Here is a 17731-nt window from a genome sequence, read left to right as displayed (position 1 = left end):
CAATAATCACATAAATACTTACATTTTATTTCGTAAATTATTTTTTTAAATAAAACTGCATTAAGAGCCAAGCACATATTTTTTTTACATTTTTTTTTTAAGATAATTAGTTTAGTTAATTATGGTAGGATTCAATTGTATATTAAAGCTATTTATAACAATTTTAGAAATACAATGTTTCATCATTGGTTTTAAAAACAATTTATATGACGAACACGACTGACCAACCCAAGTTTATAGTATTTTTCACATTCTTACTGTTTTTTTCTGTATACGCCTGAAATCTATTTTCTATTTGAAAAACGAAACGAAGAAAAACACATCACAGTTTCTATATTATTTTTGTCTTATTATTTTTCATTTATATTTTCAAAATTAGTGATTATTTTTTTTTTTTTTTTTTTAATTATTATTACAACCTAAGAACTTTACACAATAATTAGTATTTCAGATAATACTATGATAAATATAAGATATGAATACGTGATAATGATATTCCATTGATTACAACTTAATTTGTTTTAATTTAATAAATTGATCATAGAAATTATTTTTGTTGATTAAACATTAATTTAACATAGGTGCACTATTATATTGCATACCTATATTTTAAGGTTTTTATATGCGTAATATAACATTGTAATATGTAGTGTTTTCACAAATATAAATAAATATAGAAAATACCAATGGTTTTAATTTGTTCACAATAACATGTTTCTATAGTTTTAATAAAATAAACAATAATTATAATATTTGTTGATAATATATATTTGTACTTAAATAATGTATTTTATTTATAGAAGATCATTTAAAATTCTAGATTAATTTGGTTCATCAAAAAAAATGTATTCTTTAATATTTGAATTCCAGATGTACCATTTTTTCTGAAAGGGGCTTCAAAAATTCAGTGGAATGTTATGATTTAAAATCACTTTAATTTATGATCATATGTTAGATAATATTCATAAACACATACTCAAACAAAATATTTAACTAGTTTTATTTTACTTACTGATTTATAATTTATCAATACATATATTATACGGTCAATAGCGTTAGTTTATAAAATTTAATTATATTCACTAAATTTTTAAGTAAATCAAAAGACAAACAAATTGTTTTAAAATACTATAAGAAACATAATTTGTTATTGAATTCTTAAATAAGTTAAAATAAACAGTGTAAATATATACTCGCAACCCAAAAATCTGTGTATAATAAATATTTTTAATAATTAATCTTTATTTTGCTATTGAAAGAGTGAAATGTTTAAGTATTATTCTGATAATGAACTGAATTGTTCATCATAGTTAGGTTTATATTATTAGAGTGAGGAGGGGGGATATATTATTAATATTGCTTCACTTTACGTATATATTTAAATACTAATAATTCATTACTTAAAAAAATAATAAAACAAATCACACCACTCATGATGTAAAATTATTAATTATATAAGAACAAGACACAAAATATAATAAAAATGTAACTGTATAATAAATTAAATTAATATTTACAATGTAGTGAACAATACTAATGATTTGCTAATATTAACTATTTTATCTTTTCCGATTGTAAATTGTCCTATTAATGAGATATTTTTACGGATAATAATATATTGTTATTCCGTTAATATAATTCTCTTCTGGTTTTGGCTTTATTGCTTAAATACCCATCGGCAATGACTGCAGACTGTGATAAATCGAATTTCATTAACTTAGTCGTTCTATCGCTGCAGTATTGTAACAGAGATGAACCTTTTTTTTCACAGACAATGAGTTAATCTTGAACCCATGACCTTTTGTATGAAGTTGACATCGAAAAAATGAAGTATGTAAGCGACTTAGGGTGGGATTGTCAATTGTGACTTTCTCTTCTTTCGACACGGTGACGACAACGAGAATTGCTTTCACTATAACTCAAGAAAGTAACTGCTGTACACGCAGTGCATTTAAAATTGACTTCTTTTAAAGACTTGAAATATCATTTATTATATGTTTTATAAAATAAAATGTCTCAAAACTAATTTGTCATGAAATATCGAGGGTTATAATATAACTAAATTTCGGAGAAAGCTTCTGTTTATTAGTCCGAACTACTTTTATCTTACATTTAAATGAAACAGTTGAAGTGGTTTGTTGCTTTAACAAATTATTTAAAAAAATCTAAGTGCCATAGAATGTTAATAAAGATAATATTTTTTTTTACCTCCTCGCTCAGAAGTGATAATAATAATACTTCAAATAATGTGAATAAAAAGTCAATACACAATTATGATTTCCGTAGATTCTACGTCATGATATTAATAAATATATATATATATAAATATTATGTGCATTACAAAAAAAAAAAAAAAATTAAAAAAAATAATTGCTCAAATATTTTGCTATCTCGGTTATTCAACGTGACCAACAATTTGAAATTAGTAGTTATCCAACACTTGCCATTTTGAAGATCTTGGTTAAACAATTACTTATAACTAATTAGTATTATTCTTCAAAAAGATAACAAATGTGCTTATACTTTATAAGCACAATATATAATATAATTTTCCTACATTCAAATCATAAATTCAATGCAATTTTAGGTATGGCATATATTTTAGTGTTTCGATTTTAAAACAATAAGAATAATGTTTTTGTTCCCTAAAAACAATAATTTAATCATGACTATTATTTCAATGCATAAGTATTTAAAAACAATTATTATATCTGACAGAGATATTTTTACATTAATATGCAATAATTATTTTTATATAATGTCACAAGTTAGATATTTGTTAATCTATAGTTATCATGGTTATTTATTTATTTTTTTGTTTTATACTGTAAATACAATTTCTACTTTATACACAAGGAGAAAGTTCTTATTTAATTTATTCTTTAATCAAATATATATAGTTTTGAGTAAATGTAAATTGGTTTTTTGATTTAAAGATTTTTTGTCGGACAGGAAATTATACGAAGAGAAAAGAGTTTTGGATGTGGGAAGCGAAAAATATTTATCATTTTCGGTGTTACTTAATTTTTGACAGTTGTTTGTTACCGATTACTTTATGTAATACCTAGACTTTTTTATGTTTTATCTTATTCTATTTTACGAAAAAAGTAATTTCATAAAATACGAGTAGCTTTATGCCTGTACAGTTATATAGTTTAACAGTAATATTTTAAATGAAAATTTTACCGTTAATATACATATTCAGTGTGTATGGATATTGACAGTATATTATTCACAAACTAAAATATTTAATGAAAAATAAATACGTTTTAATAATATCATTTTTGATAGAACCCAACAGATTGATTTTATTTATAAATACTACATGAGTAAAATACTCGTATGCTGTGATGATAAGCGTTAGTATCAATTATAATACAATTTTTATTCATGTTTCAACAAATATTTAAGAGTTGATATTAAAGTTAATTTCATCAATCACAAATATAATGATATTAATTTAACACTTGGACAATTTTAGTGCGATTATTATATCATTATAAACTATTTATCAAATAGATATGTAACATTGTCTAATTTTAAATTTGTGTATATTTATATTTTAAAATAAGGTGTTATCACTATTCCTTCTAAATCCCGATGCTTTTTTCATAGCTTTCTTAAAGAATGTTATTAGTCTATTATGGATTTTTAAATAGTTCTGAAAATTTATTATTATATGCAAAATGCAAAACGAAGTTAATGCAATTACAATCACATAATGTGCCATGACAGGATTTAATTCGATTTTATCGGAGTGGTAAAGAAACGTTAAAATAGTCAGAATTTTTTTTTAAAACTTCACTTGGCTTCTAAACATTAAACGTCTCTATACTTTTCAACATATACGTGAAAGCTTAAAAGTTTTTTTACAATGGGCGTTATGTTGAACGCGTATAAATATCTACCAATGAAGCAAGGGAGGAAACAAAGGGTGCACCATGTTTTAGCAGTCTAAATAATTGTATACATTATTTATGAGCCCTTTGGACATTTCTTATTTTTATCGTAGATTTATCGACTTCCCGGAAAATTTTGTATTGTTTATTCAACACGTTATATTTAAATAATCTAGAATAGCAACTCCAAAAAAGTATTCATTATTTTAGCAAAAGTCACTAGTGATAAAAGTAATTCAACAATGAATGAGTTTTAACAATGCTTGTATAATCTTGAATCGTTCTTTCTACACGTATTTTAAACGTGACTTGGTAAAATATATTTATAATGAGTTTCGTATACAATGCTTTTAAATAATTTATAGTAAGATATTTATTTATTATTTTTTTTTCGAGTGGTGGAAAATAACTTGATATAACTATTAAAATTAAGTCAAGTTTATTAATTCACATGATCCTAACTTTCAGCCACTTTAAATAATAATCTACATATATTAAAACTATTTTTTTTAAAATTTAAATTTTTCATGATATTTCGCATTGACTTCAAATGTTAAGGGTGTTTGGATGTTTCATCTTTCAGGTACAATTGATAACTCGTCCTGTGGTCACGTACAAACGTTGCATATTTTGTCAAAGTAGTATAAAATTCCGTAAATATTAATTAGTTTTATGTATATGCATTCTTTAGAGAACATTTTAAAGATTCTTGCGGGTTTAATACTCTAGATAACTTTTAAAAGTAAAAACCTTTCTGTGAAAGAGTAATAATTATTATATTCGTTTCTAAGAGTAATTATCTGGAGCATTTTAATATTTTCAAATTTTAAAACTGTAAAAAAATAAGGCCTATATTTAATTCGTATAATTTGTTAATCACGACGAAAAAATGTTATGAAAAATATTAAGTTATGATAATTTTTGAGTATCCAAATCGATATTCGATTTATTATCTTTTAAAAGCGAACGAGCAACTTTAAACAAATAAAAGTAAGACTTTTTAGTATCAAAATGTTTGCATACTTAATTTATCGATTTAAATTTGTATATTAATTTATACAGTTTAAGTGTCGTAGAATTTTTATTTTCATACAATGATAACAATTGTAGCAGTTCAATTGACCTTTGACAGTTATTTTTATCCATCAGTTTTGTACAACGGAAAACAGGGTAACTATGCATGGCGGGGTATCATTTACACAGATAAACTTTTGTAGCGAAAAGCTGACGTAAAAGTTCCAACTCCAAATGATTTATATCTATATACATAAACGTATATATGTATGTATTTGTATTGTGTATATACGTATGTATAAAAGTTTGAATTGCACGTTGTTCAAGGCATATTTTATTATATAACTAACCCGGTAAGAGAGGTTAAAAAAGGAGATAAAGCTATCACAATTAAATGGAAAATTACGATCGCTTTTGGGTGGACAGAAAAAACCCTACAAGTTGAATAAATGGAATTAATCCCTTCCATTGTATGTGGTTGATTAGTGAGAGAAACCTATAGTTATGCTACAGTTATGTATACTCCAAACGTTATATGGTTATAAGCAAAAAAAAAAAAAATAAAAATAAATAAAAAAATTTAAAAACGTATATTCTATTACCGTGTTTCGTACACTTATGTACATATCAAATGTTTTGTTAATTCATAAATGTACTGATATTAAAGATAGAAAAATTGCAATTAGTAAATTTAGACAAATAATTCATAATATCTATGTTGCTATCTATTTGCTATCTTGAAATACATGAGTGTAGAGATTGCCAAAGTATAAATGATAATTTCTTTGATTGAATCATCCACAAATACTTTACCTTTGTATATAATAAATTGTTAAAAAATTTAAAAATAATTTGACAAATTAATTTTGTGAGTAATTTTCAAAAACTATTTTAATGAAGAATATCCTAATAATTATAGATTATTAAATATATGCTCCAGTAACTACATGTATATATATATAGGTACGTAAATTATGAATTAGCAATGTACATATATTATGTGATGTGTATATTAATTCTAATTTTTTGTATTTATTATGCAAAGTTTGAAGAATATATAAATCTGAATGTTTATAAAAATTGAACTTGTGTATTAATTCAACAATCCTTATTAAATGGTTGGAGTCATATCCTTTGTTCAAAAAACTTATTAGAGAGAATTAAAATTTTGTTGTTTAATAAATAGGAAAATCCAATAAATAAACTTTGTAATAGTGCCATTTTATATTTAATATAATGATACATGTGTATGTTGCGTTTTAATTTATTGTTAAGAGAGAGAAGATAATTATAGTATATAATGAAAATATTGTTATAATTATTATTGTTACATTAGGCGTGAACCAAAAACTGTATTGATTTTTTTGTAATGTTTATTTTGTATTTCGACAAAAACTGATTTTTCATGACATTTATAATTTATTAGTCTATATAATGTATATTATATGTAATTTTATGTTTAAAGAAGACAAGATAATTTAACGAAAAACTAGTATTGAGTAGATTACAAAGTTTCAAATATTTTATTTAGTCAGCTATTTTTTTACATAGTTTTGAAGTTTGAATTAAAATGTAATTTATAGTTTTTCCAATAAAATAAAAATTGTTATTATAATTTTAATTGAACATACAATTGTAAAATACTTTGGAAAAAATGCAGTTTAGTTCCCTAGCTAATTTTAGCATTTAGTATAATAAGATAGTACTTTCAAGAAAAACTTGTTCGAACTTTCTTTAGAAGTTACGGCTGAAAAACTTAAAAATGCTCTAAAATGTTTGAAAATGTTTTTTTAAAATGTAAGTTTTTTTTATGTTTGACATTTTGGTAAAATCAAAAAATTATTCATCGTAATTATTTTTTATGGTATGCATTTTTCTTATTATGCCTGAGCAATACGTGGTTAATATGTAATAAATTACGTGGTTTTTCATAGCAAATCGAGGGTTGTTATCAATTAAGTTGGATTTTAGCAGTAATCGCTTTGTTAATGTATGTACAATTGATGATTATCAATCCGAAATGTCTTCCATTGCACAATAAATAAATTTGTGGATTATTTTTAATTATATATAATATATAAATATATATACAACTTATGTATATATAACTTGTAATGTGTTTTATACATATGTATATCTGATTTGGCGAAGATGTTTTTCGACCATATCTAAAAGAAGTTCGACCTACTTTTTTGAAAGCATCATCTGATTATACATACAAAAACACATAATTCGAAGAAGAAAAATTGCTAGAAACAGCTTAGTAGCTAAACTATATTTGTTCCAATATATGACTTGTTTATTTTCTAATTTAATATAATCTTGTTTGAATGATATTTATTATAATATATGAATGTCAACTATCTATACTTATACATTTATTTATAACTTCAGGAACACTTTTATTATCAATGCATATCAAAAAAATAATAAAACACCATTACCTAATTACCTAATTAATACACGTATATTTTGTTTGACAAGTAATTAATGATTAATAAACATAGAAAAAATTAAGAAGTTATATTTATATTTAAGTTCAACCGTAAATATATTATATTGCACTAAACAAGTTGCGTATATATGTATACTTATACGTAGGTATGTATATGTATGTATATGCTCATGTGTATGCCATCAAGATATATATTCAATTTATATTTGATTTTATTATATTACATTGATTTGTAGAACACAAATGTATATTATTTTCAAAATTCATTTTTTTGTTCCTTTGCACATTTAATATTTCGAATTTTTATTAAGTTTAATGAAAAATATATTTGTCGGCGAATAAAAAAAGATGCACCTAAATGTTAATACAATTTTAAGTGGGTATCTAAAATGCAATAATGTAAAACAATTTACGATACAAGTGCTGAACTAATATTAAATACATTTGTTAACCAGGAGGTTTGCGTTATTTCATATTTACCTGAGAACTTATTTGACAAACAATAGGTAATCGCTAAAAACAAGCGACGGTCATACAAATCAGTTAATTTAGAAATTAAAAAAAAAAAAACAGTTAAATTTAATATTTTGTTATGTTATAATATGATAATTTTACGAGTTATCTAGTGGTTTATTACGGTGAATAATTCCGAGAATATAAAAGAATTCTCTATTTTAATGATGATAAAATAGTAATTAAATATGCGTATTTATTGTAATTATTTAAATATTATGGAAGTTATACTGTAGTACTGACATTTTGTTATGCAAAACTATTTTATTTTTTTTGATAAGTGCATACTTACATCATGACTTCTATAATGTTGTATTATTTGTTTTAATATCTTAAATTTCTGCACATCAAATAAATAGGTTAAAATATCTCGAAACATGTTGTATTCAATAAAATGTAAGTATAATATAAATGGTTTGTTAGATAAATACGTTATTAAATAGAAAACATCTACTAGGCACCGAATATTAATAAATTATTTATGTTCATGGTAGGGTTTATGGTTTCATATATAGTACCACGTCGTTTATTTTTATTTAATGAAATGCAGTTATTGAATTCAATTTATCAAATTAAATTAAACACGTTTAAATGTGGTTTTCATAATACCCTTATTCATTAATTTGTTGTATTTGTTGATGATGGTAATTATTTTAAAGATCACTTGATTAAAACAGTTGAGTTGTCTTATATTTACAACACAAGACATCAAATGTTAGAATATTATATACAGAGGCGGATTTATCTTTTTTACGGCTATAGGCACCAACAATTTATCGCCTCTATATTAGGCGAAGAAGTTTTATAGTCTTCCGAAATATCTAATCTAAATATTAAATATATAAATATATGTACCTATATCCATTTGAATTTTTAGACTATTTTTTTCGCTTTTATTAATTAGTCTACTTTGAAAAAATATCAATGGACATCCACCAAATTTTATTAAAAACAGATTTTCATAATAGCAGCAAAGGATTATTAATATACAGTCGAATTAGTAATATAGTGTGGCAGTGGGGGTATTTATTTTTCCCCAAAATTCCGATGATAACATATTAATAATATGCAACCATTATTATACAATTATTTTTCGTAAATATAAAGTAAATAATTTTCCAATTTTTTTTCGCATACGATGTTTTCTAATAAAACACTACAGAATTAGCCATCCCCAAATTTTGCCGCCCTAGGCAGCTGCCTACAGTGCCTAATGGGAAATCCGCCTCTGATTATATACGCTCTCTTTCCAGTTGAAAATATATGTAATAATATATTTCAAAAAATTTAATCTAACATGTCTGAAGTTTGTTTTCTTTAATGTTTATTGACAAACTTAAAGAAAATTAGTTTACATTGTCCACGTTATTGAATACCATTTAGATTAATTTGTTTTAAGGTATATATGATGTAAATAAAATAATAATACTATTGTATTATAGTATAAAAAAAAATTTTTAGTTTTATGAAGTATATTTATCATAGGTTAACTGAGCTTTTATTTATAATAATAGAATTACGATTATTTTATAAGTTGATTGATTTATTATTATTATGAAAATATATAAATCATTTCAAAATCTTAGAAAATATTGATTATTATTTTTATTTATTGAAGGTCTTTAGATTCTGAATCCAGTCGATTATGAGGTTTTTCGTGTTGTAACCAGGTTTCCAATTCCATATAACATCTTACTTCAGTGATCAAAATATGGCTTTTGTAAGTTTATAACCACTTCACAGGATGTTGAGGTTGGAGAACGCTTATAACTTTCCACAAATAAATAACTTGTTTTGCCTTTAAGCTCCTTTAATCCGGTATAAATGTCTTACATTAATCCAACTGTGCTGTATTATGTATTTCTTAATTATATTTTGTGTATTTCAATTTAAATGTTTTATGTTATATGTATATTTATGTTACAAAATATTTTGTTTATGTCAATTATTTGTTTATATACACTACAGTTAAATGTTTTGGTATACAATTCAATACATTCAATAAAAGAGAATAAACATTTTTTTAATTTATTTAAATATTTTATTTTATTGAGTTATTATATTTGTAGGTGTATAGTTATAGTTAAAAATTGTTAAATGCATAAATTATTTATTAAATATAATTAATTTAGCGGAAACGATCGTAGTTTGACAAGAATAACTTTGTCATACATTTTAAAAATTACATCTATTTTTTAATGATATTTAATCTTGCATATTTAATTTATATATTAAATACATTTAGTAAGTATCTGTTATGTAGGTAACCTGCTGTTTTGTGTTTAATTATAAAATTATAAGATTTTAATTCATAATTAAGAATAATGATTAAATAACCTTAATAAACATACATACAAACGTACACATTGGCATATTTTTGGAATGGGGGAAGGTCCCTGATCTCGACTCCCCAAAAAGAAAAAAATAGTTCAAAAGTTATATTTATGACTCGTTACGAAGGTATAGAGAAACTCAACATTAATTTATATCATGTGATTGTAATCTTACATAAAATTATTTGTATGATATTATAATTATTAATTCATGTCTGTTTTTTTTTTTTTTTTTTAATATAATAATATCACTTTTTTTTAGTAAAATTGTATATCCCCAAGAAAAAATTTGAAAATACGCTACTGTACATAAATACATATGTATTATTTTTATGTTTTAGTAGTTATGTATATTGATTCTAGTTTTTTAGTTTAACTAAGCATGAAATTAATAACTGTATGTAGTACGAATTGTCTGTTAAATAATAAATATAATAAGAAAATTATTGTTTTGTTCAATAATTTTAATTAACAGAAAAAGTGAAGGGACATAAACTTACGTAAAGTTTATTTTACCATTCAATGAATATCTTATTGTTTAATTGAGCATGAAATACATAGCGTAATTTGACTTGCGTTAGTCTCCATTTTAATTTGAAAATTAAATTTTCTTTTTATAATTTGAGAGAAACTTAATTTACCAAATTTACAATAATGATATGAACCTAGTATAAGGTTGAAAATTAGTATAAAATAATTGTACTATAATGAAATTTGATCATAAGATCGTTAGGTTTGATTTGGTTTTTATTTTGAAACAATAATATAAATGGGTTTCATACTTCAAAATGATGTATTTTTCTGCTGTTAACATTTGTCAGGATAAAACAAAAATACGTTTTGCATTTGTTCATATCATACGTGTAATTGATCAGAAAAAGGATATTTACAGTACCTACAGTAGAGGTTTGTAAAAACTTCAACATTTATTGACAAATTATAAAAAGAAAAAAAAAACAGTTGCACCAAAATATTTAAAAATATGTGTTATAAAATAAACGAATTTTCTTGCGGTAATATATTAAGAATGAAAAAAGAAATAAAACAATTATCTTTTTAGAAAATACATTTTGTATTTTAAACTTTATTACAAATGGTTATTTATATTTCATTCAATCGGTAACGGAGAGATTAACTATTGTGTGATTTTTGCGTTTGTACCCGAAAAACTGTTGGAACATAAAAAGATACGAGATTTTTATCTGTTTATATTATTTAAATATATTCCAACATTCTCGAGATTTACACGTATAATCTTGAAAACCGTAAATCAATATTTTTATACATGTACAAATAATTTATGTCTTTATTTTTTTATTTACAATCTGTGATATTTCTTTACAATAAGCAAATTTGGTAACAATAATATAATAAGGAGATGAAATAATATGGAGTGGGAAGTATACATGTGAGAATTCCCTGCATTACAGCGGGGGGGGGGAGTTTCTTTAGTTAATTAACACAATTCAGGATTCAAAAGATCTCGAAACCAGTATTTTTAATCGGTATGGAGTATTAGCTGGGATGGGTTTACTAGCTAATTTGGTACTAGTGGATTTGTGCAATTAATTGAATTGGTCTAGAATTTTTAGCAGTAGTTATTAGTTGTAAAAGAAACTTTTAATTTTAAGGTATTAATGTAGTGAGATATTAGAGACATATCATGGGGCAGTTGTTATTTAACGAAGAGAGAAAGGCCTGTATGGTACGTATTTCAGAAGATAGTACATATAACTTCTGGGGTTTTCAATATAAAATATGTTTTATTTATAATTTAATGAGCTGTGATTAGAATCCTTTTTAGTGTATATAAATATTTTTTCACTGAAATATGTAGTGACAATATTATAACAATGTGCTTGGTCAAGTGATCAAAACTAAATAGCATTTAATACAGAGCTGTTCGACACAACTATGTGGGAACATTCCACTATAGCACGGGAATATATTCCTTAATGATGTGTAAATTACTTTTTTATCATTTGTTTTTTTGGCGTTTTTATATAGTCATAATGTTCCACATGGTCACATGTTATTCAATTGTTTTGTTTTGAATTATTATTATTGGTTTTTTCTTTGCGTCAACACTTGTTAATACATGTGTTTCCACATATTGCGTTGAATCGGGTTTCAATTATTATATCGTATTACAAAAATGTATCCCCTTTCTTCTTTTGCCCCTCCCACTGTTATTGACCGATTCAAAAACTATATCTAAGATAAATAAAGTGTGTTTTAATTTAATTCGTGTCTTGAATCGATATAGTAAAATAGTAGTATTGTTTTTGTGCAGCTTTCAATGACATTTGTCAGACATATTTTTGTAATAAAGTTATTGAGTGTTTATCTTAGTCTTTAAAAAAAAAAAAAATTAGATACTTGCCCAATTAATCACACTTTATTTGAGGTGTTTATAGGAGTGGAACAATATAAGTCGAAAAATGTGTTTTTGATTTATTTTATCTTAAAATGAAGAAATCACTGCATAAAACATACTTATATAGTATAAAGGCATTAGATAAAATATAAATAATTATACCTCGAGAACAGCATGGTGTAAGTTACCCTAAATAAGCAAAGTAAACACAATCGTTAATTAGAAAAATTGAGAGTAAATTTATGTTTAATTTATTTTATTATTGTTATTTATTTGTGATCATTATTTTCCCAGATAGTTTTTTTCATTACGAGTAGTAACGATAACTTAATTGTTAGTCAAATAAATGTATAAAACAACTGCAACTTCCACTTAGTAAAAATCTTATATTGAATTATTTATATTTGACTAAAACGAACTCGGTTTGGGTAAAGCATAAAAGAGGTAACGTAATAAGTCTTATTATAAAATAATAAACCCGTCATGATTTGATTAGCGCACAAAAGATGTTTAAATTTAATTTTCAAATTTCGCGTTCAAATGCAAGTGAAATTCATAATATTTATGAACGCCTAGTTTTCATTGTTCACGCGACACCTAAGTTGCGTATTGCCGAGACACCTCCTCGCGCGTTTGATATGGGAGCTTATATACGCCCGCAGTTTACCTGCAACGCCTGAGGCCAACTGCAGCTGTTGTTGAGATTAGCAGCCAGTCTGGTATCGGAACAGGGCGAAGCCAACGAACCGGGCGTGTACTGAGCCGTCTGCACCGAAATGATCGTTCCAGCCGGGCACGTGAGTGCCAAGGACTGAGTTTCGCAGCCCACCCTGTGGTACGTTCTGAGCGTACCGGTCAATAACGCTACGGAACAAAAAAAAAAAAAAAAAAATAAAACGTCAAATTATTTATACTTATTTGGTAATTATTATAATCAATTTTTTTTTTTTTTACGTTATGAATCCGCTGTTACTGCAGCGATCCGAAATAATGATATACGAGGTTGGAAATAAATAACTAGTGTTTATGAATGCGGCGTTTTTGGAGAGGACCTGGTTCAGAGGATGCGTTCTCCCACCGGGGCACTCACGAACTTTTGCGTGTGACGTATCAATATTTTGGGCGTTTCCTTTTTATTTACCTAATGGATTCACGCGTTAGAAAGGGCGAACGGGAAGGTGTACGGTTGGAGTGAAGTTATACTATTGCTATTCTTCATCGCGCTCAGTTTCGTTTCAATCCATTTTCACTGAGGTTTCCGTTATGTATGCTTGGTTGCACAATAATGACTAGCAAACTTGTTTGGCCTTACCCAATCCATCGTACACTTGATAATATATATCTACTTTAATCTAATATTTCCTCATTAGTATTCAGAACAAATATTTTTTTACTAAACAAACACAGCTAGTTAACAATCTGCTTTATTTGGATTTTTTAATTTTTTTTAATTAGGTAGTATAGTTATATTTTGTTTTTTCAAAATACTACACTTTTTTTAAATATGTATATTCACTTATGATTGATAATTTTAAGTTTTTATTATATCTATTTCTCTTCCAAAATATAAGAAAATATTACTTCTGAAAAATGTTTACAATTCAAATAACATCGTTCGACGTTAATCTTAATTCATTTTTTTATATAGGATTCTAATAAAATATTATGGAATAAGTTGAACTCAAAAATATATGTATATTATTATTTATGGTAAGTCAAGCGATTTAACCGACCTAATGACTGTTATAAGCATCGACGATATAAATAAATCATCAATTTAATACTTACTACTTAACACTACTTATCAGATGATTATCTGATTTAATCAATTTAAAATAATTAATCAACGTTCAAAATTTAAATTTATTGTCATTGTTTGTAAAATATTGTTTTTCTCTGAATCAATTAAGTTCAAAAACATGTCACTGTTTTAACATAATGCTGTTTTATGTATTTTATAAACAGAAAAGTATATTTATACATAACTTACAGAAATCAGAATACTATGCATACAGTGTATTTTTTGAAATATAAATAAATTACACGATGTTTTGTTGTCTTTTTAACTTAGTTTTTATTTTATTACATTTAATAAATCATTTTTGTATGTAAGGATTTTCAGCGGGAGAATTATTTTTTTACATTTCTTATATATGAAATTTGAAAATCCATAAATAAAATGTTTTTTTTGTATTTCGGTTTTCTCTTTTACGATTCGTAATTATGTACGTCATATTAATAAATGAACATCGTTCTGTAAATCATTTTTAAATATTATTTAGTATTATTTAAAATTTAGTAGGTAAATGCATATATATTTACTATATATTTCTAAAGATTTATGTTTGGGGGCATTACTTATTATTACTTAACTTTTTTTTTTAATCACATATGTATAAATGATTAGGTACTTTATATTAAATCACACAATTAAACAATGTACATAACCATTAAAAAATAATAAAATCTTATCTAACGGTGCGTATAATTTACTGTTAAATAAAATAATACAATACATAGATTAGTTTAAGATGTTTATGGTAGTTCTTCATTTTTGTATTAATCTACGGCTGATGGGTTTTATATTTTGATTATTGACAAGATGATACTGTTAATAAAAAAAAAAGTATTTAAATATTCTTCAGAAATTTTCATATTCATTATTTTCATTTACAATTAAAATTCAAATGACTGGCAAGGCTCAATTGTTAGCTGTAGTTGGAAATCGGCGCTTCCGGCGTTTTGAGATCTCTTACATACTCCAACCGGGTTTTTAGCGATAGGATCTTCAAGTAAACTAACCATGAGTACCAACACATCAAAAAAACAACTCTAACCAACACAATATTAACTATCACTTTTGATAAGGTAGGTGAATCATAATTATTAATGAGTAATGAAAAAAATAATTAGTGTACGAGTATGTCAAATAATGTAAGTTATCCCAATTATAAATAAAACGTTTCAGGAATATTATGATTGAATCCTTTATAGTAATTAGATTTAATCATACGATATCTAATTAAAACATTGTCATTTGAAGAATTCAAGTCAATTAATTATAATTATAATAAACATTCTAAGATTTTAATTGTAATGTTTTTTTTATTAGTTTACTGAATGTGCAAAATATACATCAAAGAATTTGTAAAAATAAAACTATTTTGAATAGGTAACCATAATCTTGATTTGAAAATTAAAATAATTGTATCATAAACACATAAAGTGAAATTAATATTATTTTCATGTGATAATATTATGACTCAAATTTAATAATATGTTCATCCTTAATCGTTGAGTATAAATAATGTAAACAATTTAAATTTAATATTTAACTTAAATTTGAATCTTGGATTATCGAAGCATAATATATACCAGTATTTCTATTTAATTTCATTTTATATTATAACAAGACTATTTCGTTTTATGAGATGAATAAAAAATTACATGGATACATTGAGTGTAACATCAAACTATAAATAGCAAAAATCAATAAAAGCATTTTTGAAATGACAGATGGATATAATGTTTTTATAACAGTGCAAGATGAATTATGTTGTTGTGAATTATTGTTTTCGGATTTTGTATTATAAAATAAGATAAATCAATCAGTTACTTAAAAATCATGAGGTTACTCAATTTAAAACTAATTATGTGTCGTAAAATAAATTATATTATTCTAATATTTTATGTTGAAAACCAAGATGATTTACTTGTTTCCTTTTTTTTGCTATTGAATAATAAATGAAACAACAGATTTTCAATATTAGTAAAGATTTTTCAGAGTATCAATATTTAAAGTAAGAATCTTACTGTAAGATACTATCATTTTTTTTTCAGAAGAAATACTAAGAGAGAGAGTTATTGTTTTTTATAATGAATGTTTTTTTTACGATCACTTAATGTAATTAGATATATATAATTGAAAGATTAAAAGTGTTTTGTGGATTATATTTTGATTTGATTAAATTATACAGTAAATATTCCCGTCTAAATCATAAAATTAAGGTATTACATTATTATACAGGTATCGTTTTATCGCGTGGAATCGTGATATAAATTATTAAATGTACTACATAATATGGACTAATTTCGGTTTAAAAGTATAAAGTATAAGATACCACAGTTTTTTGTAAAAGAAAACAGGACATTAAAATGATTAATTTAATTAAAATGTTAATAATTTTACAATATATTATAAAATGTTGTAATATTTTATTAATTTTGTATGTACTGTGTTATCAAGTATTTTAATGTTTTTAACATATAATATTTGACTTATAATTTGTAGAACTCTGTACGAGCTATTCCACAGGGAATAACTAACCAATTTTCAAATATACTTTTAAGTTGAAATATATTTAAAATATTATGGACTGTGTAGTTTGTTTTACTAACAAATCCATAGCAGACGTATTATACATTTGTGGAATTGTCAGAATTGGAACTTTATTTTTTATTATGTCTTAAATTCTACATACATTAAATTATTGTGTTGGTGGTACTAATTATGTTATTATCCTATATTTTGCAATACACATATTATGAAGTATTATAGTATTTGATAAAACCAAAATTATAATGTAATTTATTTGAATTATTGACATAATTTTTGCACTCCATCAATATCAAAAAATCGAAAATCAGTGTTGAAACATATTAAGGAATAGTTTTCAGGGTCATCTTAAGACATAGGCCCGGGCCAAGGGCCGAGAGATTATTAAGAATCCCAAATTGATTAATAGCTTATCATATAATTTATATGTTAAAAAATACATCTATTCCAATTTATGTAATAAAATAATAAACAATGTAATTAAAATTAAAAATTATGATATGGTTAATAGGTACCTACTCGTAAATTAATTTAGAAATAAATAAATAACTAAATAAAGAAATTCTTATCTTGAGAATTATTATATTTGTAAAGTATGACTGGTTTTGAATTGAAAATTCATCATCAAGTATATAAAAATGTATGTATTTAAAAGCCTTCAATAAATATAGTAGGCCTTGGGGTTTCACATACAAAAACGGCTGCGATAGTTTTTGTGCTTTTAGTTAAGATTTTACATTAGCTACATAGACTTTGAAACTAATTTTATCTTGTTTGTGTTTCAATTACTTTTTTTTTTAATCT

General features: G+C 24.4%; 1 protein-coding gene across 3 annotated transcripts in view; it reads right to left on the bottom strand.

Moving 5' to 3' along the window:
* The window catches only part of LOC112691056 (protein eva-1 homolog C), a 271834-nt gene that overhangs the window by 51278 nt on the left and 202825 nt on the right, over positions 1–17731 (bottom strand). For all 3 annotated transcript variants that reach the window (XM_025565184.1, XM_025565185.1, XM_025565186.1), the window contains exon 2: positions 13259–13455. In XM_025565184.1, the coding sequence (XP_025420969.1) occupies positions 13259–13455 (197 nt within the window). The remainder of the gene's footprint in view (positions 1–13258; positions 13456–17731) is intronic.

This window comes from Sipha flava, unplaced genomic scaffold, assembly GCF_003268045.1.
Source record: "Sipha flava isolate LNK unplaced genomic scaffold, YSA_version1 553_pilon_pilon, whole genome shotgun sequence".
NCBI classification, from domain to species: Eukaryota; Metazoa; Arthropoda; class Insecta; order Hemiptera; family Aphididae; genus Sipha; species Sipha flava.
This window is presented reverse-complemented; position numbering and strand designations above follow the sequence as displayed.